Source organism: Corapipo altera, unplaced genomic scaffold, assembly GCF_003945725.1.
Source record: "Corapipo altera isolate COAL_440 unplaced genomic scaffold, ASM394572v1 22, whole genome shotgun sequence".
NCBI classification, from domain to species: Eukaryota; Metazoa; Chordata; class Aves; order Passeriformes; family Pipridae; genus Corapipo; species Corapipo altera.
Window position 1 is genome coordinate 6,668,763 of NW_020884886.1, and position 15,896 is coordinate 6,684,658.

General features: G+C 38.3%; 1 protein-coding gene across 10 annotated transcripts in view; it reads right to left on the reverse strand.

Moving 5' to 3' along the window:
* The window catches only part of LDB2 (LIM domain binding 2), a 219,392-nt gene that overhangs the window by 38,228 nt on the left and 165,268 nt on the right, over nucleotides 1-15,896 (reverse strand). For all 10 annotated transcript variants that reach the window (XM_027642859.1, XM_027642860.1, XM_027642857.1 and 7 more), the window contains 3 exons: nucleotides 15,630-15,802; nucleotides 10,403-10,525; nucleotides 8,708-8,791 (listed from right to left, as the gene is read on the reverse strand). In XM_027642859.1, coding sequence (XP_027498660.1) covers nucleotides 8,708-8,791; nucleotides 10,403-10,525; nucleotides 15,630-15,802 — 380 coding nt within the window. The remainder of the gene's footprint in view (nucleotides 1-8,707; nucleotides 8,792-10,402; nucleotides 10,526-15,629; nucleotides 15,803-15,896) is intronic.

Here is a 15,896-nt window from a genome sequence, read left to right on the forward strand (position 1 = left end):
CACATTAACTGATGGACACCAGTATTCATTTATGTGTATATACAGCAATGAACAAGTTTACTGAAGTTTTCCAATAGCTTAGTACAAATGGAGAATACTGGCAATGAATTGCAAAGTTACTAAACAGTAACTAAACAGTTCATAGAATACCTACAAAAATGGATATTCCATTTATAACCATACATATATATATATAAAATTTTGTTTTCATTCAGAAGCAACACAGAAGATCAAACTTTTCTCTTTCTGCTTATTTTGTTTTGAATTCAAGTTTTGTCAGTTAAGGTAATCTGTTCTGAGCAAGAGTCTACTCTGAATTCTACCACTGGAAGTCAGTAGTCACTCTAATGAAATGAACACATTTATAGCAGTGCAAAACCATAGTAGGTCAGACACAATCAACACAATGTTCCAGATCCAGAAGTAAGAAAGGGAAATTTACAGCTTTACAGAATTGTACTTAATCTGTAGGATTCCCCAGCACTTTCTGGTCTTCTCGTTTCGGTGCTGGCAAATTTGGAGATGAGGTCTGACTTCAAGACAGGTGCCAGTTGGTACAAATCCATATTGCTGCGCTCTTGTGTGCCCAGCACAAGTAGCACTTGGGGAGCTAATAAGAATGGTCATAATTTAGGTGGAAAGGATTAGATTAATTTTTTTCACCAGATCAGTCTCCTGACCTGGCTCCAGCAGTACTTGCAGGGAGGTGACTGCAAGACAAATTTAGCTTTGTGTGTGCCAATCTCTAAAACCCACACAAACCCAGTCTAATAGTCTTTAAGCTATTTTACTGATTAGAGCCAAATTTTGGTATTTAGGGTTTCTGTTGTGAATATAAGATGGCAAGATTACAAATTAAAAAGTGGAAGTATATGGACAGACTGAAGTGACAAAGTGGAGAGATATCCTCCATAGAGACAAGGATCAGGGTATCACACAAGAAAGATAAAGAGATTTTCAGGAACATCTTAGAAATAGGATCAATCTCAAGAGTCCAAAGAAATCCTCCAACATATGTAGATATGGAAAATCAGATTTTATTTTGAGATGCATGAAAGAAGGCCTCTCGAGCAGAGAGAGGTAAGCAATAATGCTGTTTTACCTACAGAAAGAGTGGCAGAGGAAGGGGAAGGGATAAGCAGGCTAACCAGTAAAGTTAACTACATATAGAAAATTATTTAAAAAGGTTATGTGAGCTAGTTCCTTGTGATATCACAGTAGACCATGAAATTATCTTTATGAAGATTAAAAACATGAGTGAGTGGGCTATAGGACTACCTTTCCAGATGAAGAGCAAACCTCAGGGCTGCCATAAGCTTTCCACTATAAATATTTCAGATTCTAAAACAAATCCTTCCAAGAACAAAGATTTGAACCACCAGCTTTGCATTAATGCCTATTTCTTGACCTCTCCTGAGCACCCACTCCTCCCTGCATAACAATTTGCACCAAATACCCATGGATATTCAATATTAAACAACTAATTAAATTTTTTGCTGTTTTCATTGCTTTGAACAAGAAGCTGGTTTTGGCATTTTCAGGTCTTCATACAAATTGTACCTCTGCAGGTCTCATTCCTAAACTTAATTAATAGTTATTATTATTTATGATGGCACTGCATACTAGTCCAAGCTTTAATTTGGTCTTCTAAAAAGAGAGCCTGTGGCTGTGTTCTTGGACTTTTTACTTCATCTTTTTTCTTTTCTGAAATAACATTATTATTTCAAATCTTGCAGCTTGTTTTTGTATGACTAGTGCTTTGTCTTTGTCTCTCTTTTTCTCCATTTTACCCTTCTGACATTTTTAATTTTAAACTGCTCCAACATAACTTCATTCTGATTTCTTACCCATGGATGCTTCAAGGACTCACATCGCTGATTATCATCCTTCCATTCTCGTTAGTCCAGACCTTAATTTTATTTCAAAGGTCATGTGAGTTTGTCTGTCCAGTGGGCATGGTAGCCAGCTTGTGTTCATAGACACACACATTTTCTACTTAACTGATACCCATGAGCCTCGCAGTGCTCTTTGTGTGAAGAAGAGGCTCAGGGGAGACCTCATCACTCTCTACAACTCCAGGTGGGAGTTGGTCTCTTCTCCCAGGCAGCTATCAGTAAGACAAGAGGGCATGGTCTTAAGCTCTGCTAGGGGAGATTTAGGTTAGATATTAGGAAGAAATTCTTTACAAAGAGGGTAATCAGGCTTTGGAATGGGCTGCCCAGGGAGGTGGTGGATTCATCATCGCTGGAGGTTTTTAAGATGAGACTGGATGTGGTATTTAGTACCATGGTCTAGTAACCACGGCAGAGTGGACCAAGGGTTGGACTTGATGATCTCAGAGGTCCTTTCTGACCTGGCTGATTCTATGATTCTATGACTGGCTATTACCATCTCCAGAATACTGGCAAAATATGCCATTTTTGCTAAAATCCCAGTTTGTTCTCTTATATCTTTTGTTTCTTGTGCTCTGTTCCCATTCCCCACTTTTCACTGACTTCTGAAATTCCTGATATCCACAGACACTAAAATCTGTTTCCAAGTCAGGAGAAGCAGAAGTGGACACTGCTGCACCAGTTCACTATACTCTCCAAAGTGTGGTTTAAAATTACTGTCTGATTTTTTTAAATGCTCTTGGGTTTCCTCCATCTTTTTTTTTTTGCTTCTCACGTGCCATAATTTTCCCATTTGTTTTAGCAAAATGCTAGAAATCAATGGATGAAAAGCACACCACTGTTATTTCTAACCATATGAATGTTATCTTTCCAACCCATGTTCTAACAGAGATTGCTTCAGATTCTATCTTCTCTTCAGAACATTTCTAAGTTGGTGCCTCATTCTCTACCTGTCCTATCTTCTGCAACTCTCTGGTTTCTGTTCTCTTGTCCCACTCATGCCATCTTGATGATTTCTTTTTAAAAAAAAATTACTGTATCATTTTATGTGATCTCACATGTTTATGAAGCAGTAACTCTCGATATAACTGTTCTGTGTCTTTATTAAAAAAGTGAAAACCTAACAGTTGACTATATGAGCTGTTGCAAAGAATACATTTCTTCTCATTTATTATTCTGAAAATAACATATAACACTGTCTCTAAAGCATTAGATGCATAAGAGAGGAACAGAAACCACTGTGATAATTACTAAAATAAATGCTTAGAAATTACATTACCAGAAAACCTTGGCAGAATCAACTAATTATAGTTGGCAGAAATAGATTATGGATAGCCAGCTATAGTCATCTGAATCCTTCTGTGTGAATCCTCTCGTTTTGACTGCATTTTCCTGGGGAAAACTGCCCCAAGTTGGATTGGTTTAGATTGAAAAATTCCATCATTTATTAGGAACTAAGTCTAGAAAATGTCGTGTCTGCTTTCAGCATCTACAGTTCAGAGGATTCTTTAAAATTTTGACAGCTTTCATATGAAAATCTCTGGAACGATTAAATGATCCAAACCCTCTCCTTTGAGTGCTTATGAACCCTTAATAGAACTTATTCACATCCATTAGGATATAGCATCTTGCTACATGAACACACTCTGTTTACCCAACACCCCCCAGTCAGTGCACAGCATGGAGTAAATGAAGTTGCCAGGTGTAGGACTTCATTTGTAGCTGCTGAAGACACAGAAACATGGCAGAAGCATGAAGCAGGGGACTGCAGAACAAGAAAGAGTAAGCTCAGAGTAATCCAATGGTGCTTTAACAAACTGCCCCTGCTCCCAAGCCTTACTGTGGTACTCAGTCATGGAAAAAACATTTTCACCAGTGTGTTCCCAGAAACAACATCTGCTCCTTTTTCAACTATATAGCTATAGCTAGCTTGAGACATCAGACTACAGCCAACAGCAATAGTTCTGTTATCAGTATTTGGGACAAGATGAAATCCTAATTGCTCTGCAAAATCAGACCCTTGTTTTCTAAGAATGGCCACCTCCCTTTAGCTGACCCCTCAGACTGCCCCAGGGCTCATCCATGTCCCTCAATGCCACATGTGTGCACGGGGAATGACAGTGCCTCTTCAGCTGGTAGAAGCCATGCAGCCATTAACATTTGCAGCTGAGATGAAATCATAGGAGTCATTTAGGTTGGGAAAGATCATTGGTTCCAACCAGTAACATAGCACTGCCAAGGCCACCACTAAACCATGTTCCTAAGTGCCACCTCTAGAGGTCTTTTAAATACTTCTGGGGATGGTGAATCCACCACTTTCAGAATGGCAGAATGGCACAAAATTAGTAGCACTGAAGCACTCACTACTGTGTGAGGGCCAGTCATCCTGTGCACTGCATGTGGTTGGGCCTCTGTGGGAAACACAATGCATGATGATTAACTTAGAAGATGATGGCATACTGTAACTTGCAAAAGAAAATTATTTCATATGGCATGAGTGACTATAAATATAGCATTTCTTATCCCCCGGGTAACTAACTTTGCATCGTTAACATGCTTGTATGTAAGCTTACTCCTATGTAAGCTTTCTCCTTCTTCACTGAAGATACACCAACAGCTGTAAAATACTGACCAGATAGCTGTCATAAACTGTTACATATTAGGAGCAAAATAGCTCCAAAATGATTTGAGCTCATATCTTTTCTGTGCACGAAACCATATTTAGAAAATCAAATTGTCCTGCACATTAATGGAAACTGTTGTATGTGTGTCTATTTTGCATGTGCAAAAGAAAATTTTGTGTACACAATGGGTATACATACAAATGGCTTTTGTTTACAATGTAAGTAATGTCTTCAGAAAATTGTGTCCCATTAAATAACTCACATTAATTCTCCTAGCAGAAGAAATCCAAAAGTGTCTAGTGAGGAACTAAATTAGTGAAAGTGAGGACTCAGAAAATATTGTCCTCTGTATAGCAATAGTAACACCTTATTATTGGTTTATATAGAAAACAAAAAAACTGGATAATTTGTAGCTCAGATAAGCCTTGGTTAGCAGAGTCATACAGGACGTAAGGGGAAATGGGAGTGTATATTCCCCTGCCTACATACCTCTCCTGACACAGAGCAGGAGTGCTCTGACACACTAACTTTGCAAAGGGCTGATGCAGATTCGACTCCATTAACATCAATAAAGTGGCTACCAGAGCAGACCACAGTGTGGGGAGGATGCAATAGATAGATCTGGGGTAGAGGTTCAAGAAATCACTCCAGCCCAGCCAGTGCAAGAAAGCAGAGATAAATTTTGAAAATCAGCTGGGCAAGACACAACCGTATTTCAAAGCTCATGCCTGGTAGTCCTGCCTAATTGACAATAGGGGCTGACTTTTTTATAATGTCAGAAATTTTAGGAGAATAAATGCAAGAAATATCCAAGCTCCAAATTATGAATACTGCTGCTAGTCTAAAGCTATTGTTTTTAGAGTACATTCAAATCCATTATGCATTGAAGATCTAAATAAAGTACCTCAGCAACTAAAAAATTACAGAGAAAAAAATAAGGTAACATGGGGGGACTGAATTATTCTAGCTCAATGGAAACTGTTCTTCCAAATGTTATCTCCATCTTCAAACTCTGTACAGGATTCCTGTTTGTTCCTGAACTCCTACTGACTGAGACTAGGCTCTAGGTCTTGGCCTTATTATCTGACAGTTCTTAATATCTACTACTTGATGACTTGATGAGAAATTACATTTTAAAAATCCTGATACTAATTTTAAACCTACAATGTTTACCTCATTATTTCTGAGACAGCCTATTCGACTGCTAGTCAGCAGCTACAGCAAAGTACACTGACCCCATTGATGAGGTAATCAATTATGCTGGAACAAAACAAACTCGTAACTAGAAAGAAAGGAAGCCTATGGTTTTGTACAGAGCCAGAGAAAACAGAGAAAAAGAGCATTTGGCAATTGACATGGGATAAAACATTTCATTTACAGGTTCCAAGAAGATATATTTTAAATTCGTATTAAATATGATTTACAAATCAATGTTCTTCTGTGCTGGACAGCTTTACTTGGAGTGAATGAAGACAAACCAGGGCTCACATCCAAAGCTGTGGCTCTACAGGCATGTGGCACTCAGGAATGGAGGTTTACATGCCAGCAACTGCAATTATCCCAACTAGCAATGATTTAGCATTCTGTGATGTCTAGAGTCCAGAAAACACAGGCTCTGCCTTTATATCACAACCATCTGAAATCCAGGTTTAAATTCTTCCTTTAAAGAAACTGCAGCACAGCTTGCTGCTGTGTGCACGTTAGAGAATAAAAATTATTAATTCCACCCATCAGCGAAGTCTTGGCTTATGAGTATCACAAGCCTTTGCTGTGTGCAGCAGAAAAAAAAAATAATTTTTATGCTTAGTTTCTGATCTTTATTCAAAACGATGTAACAGTGCTAATTACTAAACACTGGGAAGACTGAATAAAATATCATAAAATGCTGACTTAAAAAACACAAAGCAGAACACCTTAAAGCTAGGTACATTTACCACACTATTTTAGTGCATGATTTTACAGGCCTGACCTCAGAAGATATTTTTATGTTAAAATTAACAGAGGAAAGTAATTGGGAAAGAAGCAAATCGAAATGGAAATACACCATGTAATACAAGCCATGATGAGCTGAACATCTTAAAAAAAGAACAGAATTATCAATTCCTCACCACGAGAAAAAGAGAAATGTAAAGATTGGCTTGGGAAAAAAAAATTTCCTCTTGGAATCACCACAGCAGGAGTCAGAGGAAGCTTTGCACCCAGAGACCTAATGTCTGGGTTCGGAAGAAGAAAAAAAGTGAGGCTTCATCTTTTCATCCCCTTCCACTTCACTGGTCATCTCCCTAGTGCTTATCTTGATCCCAGTTTTCTTCTTCTGAGTTTTTTTTTTCCTGCCTCCCCCTCTTCCTTTCTTGCTTCTTTTTGATGCTGACAGAGGTAGCAGCACTGGTACCTGATGCCAGCTGTCTCTTAACAGGAATCCTGCCTCTGTCATTTGCATTGTCACATTCAGTGATCACACACTATACCACAAAACACTCAGAAGAGGTCAGTGATAGAGGCAGTGCTGAGAATCCAGCATGGCCCTCCAAGCCTCATGGAGGACAACTACAGAGTCCTGCAACTGGTGTGTGTCAGCCTAAGCACTCGACAGTGTGTCCCTTCGTTCCAAGGGGATCAAAGACCTCAGAAGAGGATCAATGCCTTATGCCACTGGACAATTTGTAAACAAAACACAGAAATAGCATACCTGAGTCAGCCACTTGCTGCCCAGTTTGCCACTAGGGTGTAAAGCAAAACTTGCCATGACTGAGGTGGAATTCCCAGTGGGATTTTCTGTAGAATATGCTCTATGATGCCCCACCAGGTGACAATGACAGTGTGGCTGTAGGCTTGTTGCCAAAGCACAGGGGTTGCTCTCTGTACCAAACCACAAACTAAACTAACCACAGGAATCCAATATGCTTTATGTAAACGTGTCATTCTTACATTTACACATGGAAAAATTCTAATGCAATGTATTATTTATTCCTCCGAGGTTTTACATAATATTCTTCTTTCAGTTATGCTACAACAGACCTGCTCTGCACAACTTAGGGTATAATTTGAATGGTAACTTTTGCACTAACACCACATAAGCAAAAATCAGCAATGGCTTACCGTATTGGGATAGTAAGTAAGTACAACTACAGGTTGTTTATAAATCATAGGGATACAGTGAGAGAGATCTCACCACACATCTCAGTTCTGCACACTATCTCCCCTGGAGTTCAAGATGCACTGGGGATAGGACTCCATCCATCCATAGGGAAGGTAGTACAGGGTTCACAGAACTGAATGAAGTACAGCTAAAATATAGACTCAGGTACAGCTCTACAGTAGGCTGAAAATAACTGCATTTTCTAGTGTTATTGTTATCTTTAAAAAGTGTCTTGATTAATGACTCACACAATTAAAAGAAATAAAACCAGATACTTTTGTCCAAATTAGCTTGGTGTATCATCAAGCAATTTGCCTCATTTTATCTACTGATGGCATGCCTAGAAATAGGAAAAATCTGAATTTTAACCTTGAAATATGAACTCTACAAATCTGTATTTCAGTGTATATATTATAAACCCGCATTGGGGAATACTTTCAAAAATAAAAATAAACATTCAAACTTTGAATGCACTTTAAGGGTCAAAAAGCAATGGGAACAAATGCATTATTTAATCGTAAAAACCACACTTGATTCAGCGCAAGGCTGAGGAGGAAGCTCAGGCTCCCAGAGGCATGTGAAATGAAGACTGCTTTGAGGGACTGCTGCAAACAGGGCTGGAGCTGAGCTTCCCCTCAGCCCTGCCTCTGTCTGGGAAAGGTGATGAGGTAGAAAAGGCTGGAGAATACAGGCAGTTTTTAATAAGAATTATCTGCCATTTTCAGGAACAGTGAAGCAAAAAGGAAAAATGGTGGGAATGTTTTGCTTACAGTAAAATAAAGCCATTATTCAAAACTGAAAAGAAAGACTGTTAAAAAACAGAGCTACTCAAATATGGCTTGGACTCCATAATAAAATTCTTAGCCTTTTTAATGGCATATTGTTATCAGCTACATCTCTACTACAGTGTCTGTGTTTTTCCTTCACCCTCATTAAGGGTTAGGTCAGTTTTGTACCTGACCACCAAAGGCTCTGCTCTCATTACCTTGACTCAAAGCTAACAGTAACTTTTAAAAAATGCTCACAATAATCACCAGCTATGGTATGCTTACCCTGAGGTAGTTGAGGGTGAAGTTTGTCAGACCCATTCGAGTGATGTTTTTGGACAGCTGCTCCAGCACCTGAGGGTCTTGTGCCTAAACAACAAAGGAAAAAATAATTTTCACTTTGCTTTGTGTTGTTTTGGTTTTTTCTATGTCCTCAGTGGAATCCAGGGAGGGTTCTCTGAAAAGCAGTGCCAATTCTATGGGAAAATTACACATTGATACTAAATTTATGTAGTAGGCTAGAGCTCTGTATGCACAGGAAAATAAATCCTTACAAAATAGGAGCAGAATAAAGACTGTTTTCCAATATCTTCCTTTGGTCCCTGCCCATTCAAAAGATAGACCTAGGAGGTCTGGTCATGTAAGTGAGCATGGCCTCACCAAAGAGCTTCCTGGGGGATTGCAGTACACTTTGAGCCTTCTATTTGTTGGCTGGGAGTCCCAGAAGACTAAATAGAAAAAGGGAGGAACAAAAAAGGTATCGCTTTCTTTTTGTGGGTGAGAAATTGCAGCAGAAAGATCTCCTCAAGGCACCTTCAGCAGAGCTCATCACGCAGGTGACATTAAGCACAGGCTGGAGAACACTTCTGATCCAAGTTATTTTCCCAGGATTAAACAGGCAAAATGCGAGTATCATCCTTCTCTGACCCTAGCCAGGAGCTTTACCAGTGAGACCAGCCTCCTCTTTAAAATTAGATCAATCTCATTATTAAAATTAATACCTACTGGTTTCTGGCTAACTTGCTTCCACTCTGAGTTGTAGAAGCCTCCTAAATACATTATGTCGCTTATGGCCATCCTCATCGTCCCTTAATGGGATACTGTTGAAGAGTTCAATTAATCAGTCCTTTAAAATAGCAGATAAAGCTGGGACAGAAATGATGGGGCAGGTTTTCAAAGATGTTTTCTTCAGACTTGTAGTAGGACTTTGAAATAAGTCCAGGCTGCTTAAGCTATTTAAAATTCCTCACCAAGAATATATTTTTATGTATGGATATCTAAGTAACTTGATGTCAAAATACGGGAACATCTTTGGGTCTGTGTTGTATGTATAAAAACATACTCCTGCAATTGATTTTGTTTATGGGGGTACTACTAGGAGGAATGCTTCTTTGGTGCAGAAAGGAAAGTGTCAATGAGATTATGTTCTTTGTTTCTCCATGATTTACTTTTTTATTTTTTAACTTCGACTTGCAGAATATTTAATATTTTAATTTCCATTGTGTATGATCTCATTCAATTACAAAAGAAAGTCATGAAATGTGGAACAAAAAGATCTGGATTAAAATTCTAAAGGTTTCTAAGTAAATATATGGTAATTACTTATCTTCTGTCTATGCAAGGGTAGCATCAGTTTGCTTCATTTAAAGAATAAATATAATTTGTTCCTACAATGATAAAAATTCACTGACTTTGCTGTAGTTCATATCAATAGGAACAGATTTTGGACCCAAATCATACAGACCACCAAGTGGGATTAAAAGGAAAATTACATGCTAAAACAGAATGAAAACATAGCAACAGTGGCAATATTAGAGCACTGAGGAGCAAGGGAGTGATGAAAGGACTTGTAAATGGCCGTAGTTGCAGGCAAACCAAAATATTTATAGTTAATTGCCTTGGGTGTGAAATTTGCTGGAGTTTTTCATAAACCTAATCTCATCTCTTTGCATTAGGTCAAATGAATAAAGGATTACTTACATGCATGGCTAGAATGCTGCGTGGGACTAATTCTCTGTATTGTCTAATAGTAAAGTGCCATGTTTTTATTCTCATAAGATCATCAAAAGTAAACTCCAAGATAAGACGTCCTTCTGTGCATACCTAGAATACAAAAAATGCATGAAATAAATTCCCAGGAATTTTGTTTTCAATGGTATTGTATCACCGATTAAACACCATTCAAAAATATCAGAGCGGTATTCTATTGCTCATCTCTGCTAGATTAATTGTTTCTTGTTCTCTTGGGGGGAAAAAGCAAATGTGGGAAAATTACTTCATTGGCCTTACTTCAGAGACAGTAACTTGTAATGCTATAGATTTTATAGTATTTCACAAACATAGAATATTGTGTGCTAAATCTTATTTATTGCAACAATTCCCTTTCCCTCACAGTTTGCTACTGCTAATTAATGACTGAACCTTGCAGTGGAGGTGACTGTGGTGCAACTGTGTGCACTTGATGGCAAGTTGTTGAACCAGTCATTCCTAGTCATTCCCACACTTTGCCCTTTCCTTACAACAGCCTGGCATATAAACCTTTCTTTCATGTCCAGTTGTATTACACAGTGGCCTGAATGCCTGTGGCCAAATCTGATTTTTTTCCTTTTTTTTTTTCCTTGTCTTTACCAAGTGTTCTTTTCTTTTTCAAGAATTTTGTCCTGTTTTTGGGTTTTGTTTGTTTTTGTTTGTGGGTTTATTTTTTTTTTTTCATTTCTTATCTACTTTTATTAATCCCCCCTTCCAAGAAAGCCAGGTGGGGTGCCTGCCATCAGACTGTATGAGCTGCATCACCAAGCAGGTTTGAGAGTGAGGGGAGCAGAGGAGAGGTTTCAGCCAGGACAATGGAGTTACTTCCACAGAAAATGGCTCACGCAGCTTTGTGATGTGATGGGTCTTGTCTAAGAAGGAACAGAAAATATGGGAGGAATAAATTCAAAAAGTGGGTACTACCCGAAAAGGAATAAATTACTGGGACTTTTAAACAATTGTCCACAATTTTATGTGGAAAATACACTGTGGTTGTGATCTCCTTTAAGGTGCAAAATACAAGCCCAGTAGGGTATCTTGACTAGGAGTACTGTGGAGTATCGTAAATGATGTCTGATTTGAAAATAAACAACTACTGTTGTTGATTTCTTTTTAAATTGGATATTTAGACTTATAACTCCTGTTTGATGTAAACTTGCAAGTTAAGGGTACATAGAGATCATGGAAACAGGGTGTAATGGCTTTCAAAAGAAAAGGTTTCTGCAACTTTAATTTTAATACAGCTAGCATTTGATTGAAAAATAGCCATCCCAAATTCAGTTGAGTCTGTTGAGTCTTTTTACAAGCCCCAGCTCAGGCTTGGCTAGCTCTCACTTGGGCAATGTGGGGCTTTTCTGGTTAACAGTTCACTTAACATCATCATAGTTTTTCTTCCTTGTTGTTTCTGCAAAAACATGTAGGTAATTTTAACAGACAAATTCCTGCAGACCTGTGAAGGAGAATCTTGCGACAGGTTCTCGTTTGCCTTTTTGAACACACCTTAGTGATGCCTTCAAATTTGTAATGTGTCTTATTTTGTCATTTGACCCTGATTTTGATATTCACATCACCTGCACTATGATGAGAAATTACATAGAGGTACACATGTACACACGTAAGGATTCACTGAAGAAAAACATTTTGTATTAATGTAACTGTGTTGAGGCCAAAGAGCTTGGTCACTGACTAGTTAACATAAAAATATTTCAAGTTTAAAATAATTTTTTATAATAATACCTGTGGCTTTTCAAATATTTCTTCCCTTAAGTTCAAATCCCCTCAGCTCTTAACAGGTTTTAGGTACTGGTATTAACAAATTTTAATAGAAAAAGTGAAACACATTCCTCATATCACAGTGGTAAAAATTTATACATCTTATAAAGGAATTTAATTTCCTTATGTAGAGCAGAATTTTACACATTGCTTTTAATCAATAGAATTGGCACAGTTCTTGTTTTTAAAAGGGTTTTTTTTCTTAAAGCTGCCTTTTACATAGAATCCAAAAAATCAAAAGAGTCTCCAATTAAGAAAACATTTTCTGTTGTGCTGAATTCATGTTACCGTACTGTGAGCTCTGACATTTTGTTTCTGTGGTAACCAAAATCAGCTGATTAGTTGGCATGGCAACAGAAAAGATGTAATCCCAGCAGACACACTCTAATCAATGCCCCCAGCACAGATGGTCTCCGGAGGATCAACAAGAAAGAGGCTGGCAGGCATTCAGTGTATCACGTGGTTGCTCTAGACTAGGCCAGGAAAAAACTAAAAAAGAACATTTCTCAAACTAACCAATAGCTTTTTAACCCCTTCACTGCACTTATTAATTGTAGGAATTTCAACTGCTTGTTCCTATGAAAACCAACTTTGGTCCTGTGCCTTATTGCTCACAGTCTCACTCTCCTATCAGTAAATATCTTTAGAAGCCTTCACCCTTTATTAACTACCATTTCTCAAACATGAGTTGTTGCTTGAAAAGAAGCCTAAAGCTTATACAAATCTGGGCAGTGCCTGAGATTATTAGTAAGGATTAAAATCACTGGGTTTCAAGGGCTTCACCTATAAAATCCAGCTGATGGCCCCGCTGCTGGGAGCAGGAAGAGAATGGTTCAAACAGGGGGTGCTCACTGCTTTAGTGGTGAAGGCAAAGCTCTCCTCGGTCAAACTATTGGGAAATATAAATATTGCTAGCTGCAGAAAAACAGTTTGCCTACACATAAAGTTGGAGAGTCAGTAAACACAGTGAAAACATAGACTTAGGAGGACTCCTAAAACTTTCCTCTACCTGGAAAAATAAATGGAGCATCTCCCAGGTAAACAAACATGGTGGTCTTGGCTTCAGTTTTTTACCACATTTTATTTATGCCATTGAACTGTTATAAATTATTTATAGTGTTTATTTATATCTTGATAAAACAATTTTTAAGTGTGTGACACTTTACAAGGACCTCTTACCCTCTAAAGACAAGCTGAACTATTCATATTCTTACTGCTAGGCATGTTCTGGCCATATTTGTTTGAAAAAAAAAGGAAATGCCATTTTGCATATTCATCCAATACCGCAGTATGCAGTGAGTTGCTCTAACTAGCAAAATGTTGAACTGAATAAAATACATTGGATTCTTGACTCTGTGGATTCTTGATTCAATACATAATGAGAGGTGTTTCAATCCCTTATATTTGAAGTTGGTTAGAATTTGCAGCTTAGAATTTGTTTGTAAAACTGAAAGAGTTTGTATTTTTGCATTAAAAACTGCTCCTGTGGTAGTTTCACTGGGTCAAATTCAGACATGATCTAAGGAGCTACACAGTTCATTGCGGTGCTGCTTACTACAGGAGGTCTGCTTTGTTCCACCAGCAATACCGTGACAGTAGGAGTTTACCTTTGGTACGATCTGTGCCCTCAGTATCTCTGGTAGAAGTTAAACACGCACAGTTGAGACAACATTTGGCTCCAACTTATTTCTGAAAGAGTAACATATTCCCTTCTCCCCTTTTTCTATCAATTACTGTGTTTTATTTCAAATTTGCTCTTACTAACTGTCATATTTTAAACATACAGCCATTAAAACCTCCTAATTTTTCTCCTAAAATCCAAATCACATCCCCAGCTGAATTTTGCTACTGGGACACAAAAGTTTATATCAGAATCTACAAGAGAAAGATCAGGGCTGAAGCACTGCCAGGGCTACAGCAGAGAGACCCACTGCACACAGCAGGACAGTGCCATGGGAGGTGACTGTGGCCCCCTGACATGAGGTGGGCACCCAGCCCAGATCATGCTGCTAGTCTGTCTTTGACTTGCTGGATGTTAACCACCTTTCCAAGATAACAACACTGTCATGTGCTGCCATGATAAGTATAATAAACTAATTGAATTGAGAAAAGTGTTCTGTATTTACTGAGTAAAAAACACAAAGGAAAATGACACAGAAATGGCTTTAGGGTTCTCAGCAGAGAAGTAGCTACGGTGTACCTTTGCCATGTCCCCTGCACATGGGGGTGGATATGGACAGCACTCACAGCTCCTCATGAGCAGTGAGGTGGCAAAGAAGTGCTACTAGGAATATCTGGTCTCTTCTCTGTCTATCTGTTTTTATGTCTATATAAGTCACAGGGGCTGGGTGGGAGAGCTGGAACAATGACACCACTAAATACACACTTCATGGCTCACCAGTGCACCACACACCAGCAGCTTCCTTTCCCTCTTCTTTGAGCCCTACCCCAAGAGCCAGGAAGATGGCAAAGAAAACCCAGTAAAGGGATGGGACTCACATAGATACTAAAAGAGCCTGAGCCATGTGGACCTTGGTCATGATGCTGTCAATAGCCAGTGACTTAAAACTAAAACCTCCACAGTCCTGTGGGCGAAGGGCAACATGGATGAGCTATCTTCTCCTGCTACCCCTCCTACTTTTCTCCATGGAAAGGTTAAAGATGAACAGATACAAGATGGAAAATCATTTTTTTCTGTTAATGTCTTAAAAGGGACACTTCTATTTTGAAAAACATTTTACTGTTTTTTTTTTAATATAAGGGAATTTTTTGTTTTAATTTTTATTTTCCACTCTTTGTACTGTTTCTTATAAATATATACTTGGTTTAATTACAGGACTAGAAGTGGCCTATGCATGAAGATAAGTCACTATCAATTACAAATATTGAATATTCACTAACTGCCTGATCCAGAGCATGTTTAAATCAATTGACTCCTTCCATTGACTTCACTGCCCTTTGGGCTGGCATCCTACTGTATTAAATCACTATTTTCCTAAAGATTTATAGTCCTTGTACTAGGTAAGTATCAAATGTAGTACATACCATCCCATATGGTAGGTAGCAGAAATGTGAAATCTCACTGTTGTTTTAAAATCAAGCCCAGAGAAAAGGAGATGGGCAGGCTGAATTTAATTCACATAAAACCGATAGTTCTGGCCACTTGGCATTATGAGCTTCTCTTGTAATCTTTCTGGGAGAATTGCAGAAGATACCCACAGAAATTTCCAGTCACATAATGAATATAGAAAACAGTAATTAAATGGCTTCAAGGGTTTTCAGTATTAGAAATAATCTCAGTCTACCAGAAAAATTCAACAGCCAATATTTTTTACCCTTATACACACTAAAAAAGAAAAAGAAAACCAAAAACCAACAACATGCTTTACTGAGTCTTCCCTGTTACCTTGGTAAACATAGGTTTTCCATGCTGAGTGACCATGGTGCATTGATCACAGTCCACTGTGATGGATGAGTTGTGGTATGACTCTTTTGAGTGCTTGAGAATGTAATACAGGTCTGTTACACCTCCTTCAAAGACAGTGCTAAAATAACGAGGAATGAGGGTCCTTCCAATTGCTGTGAGGAAAATACAAAGCAGAATTCAGCAAATGCTCTAGGTTATAAAATCTCAAACCATTTGCTAACAGCACATGAATAATTTTAAGTTCAA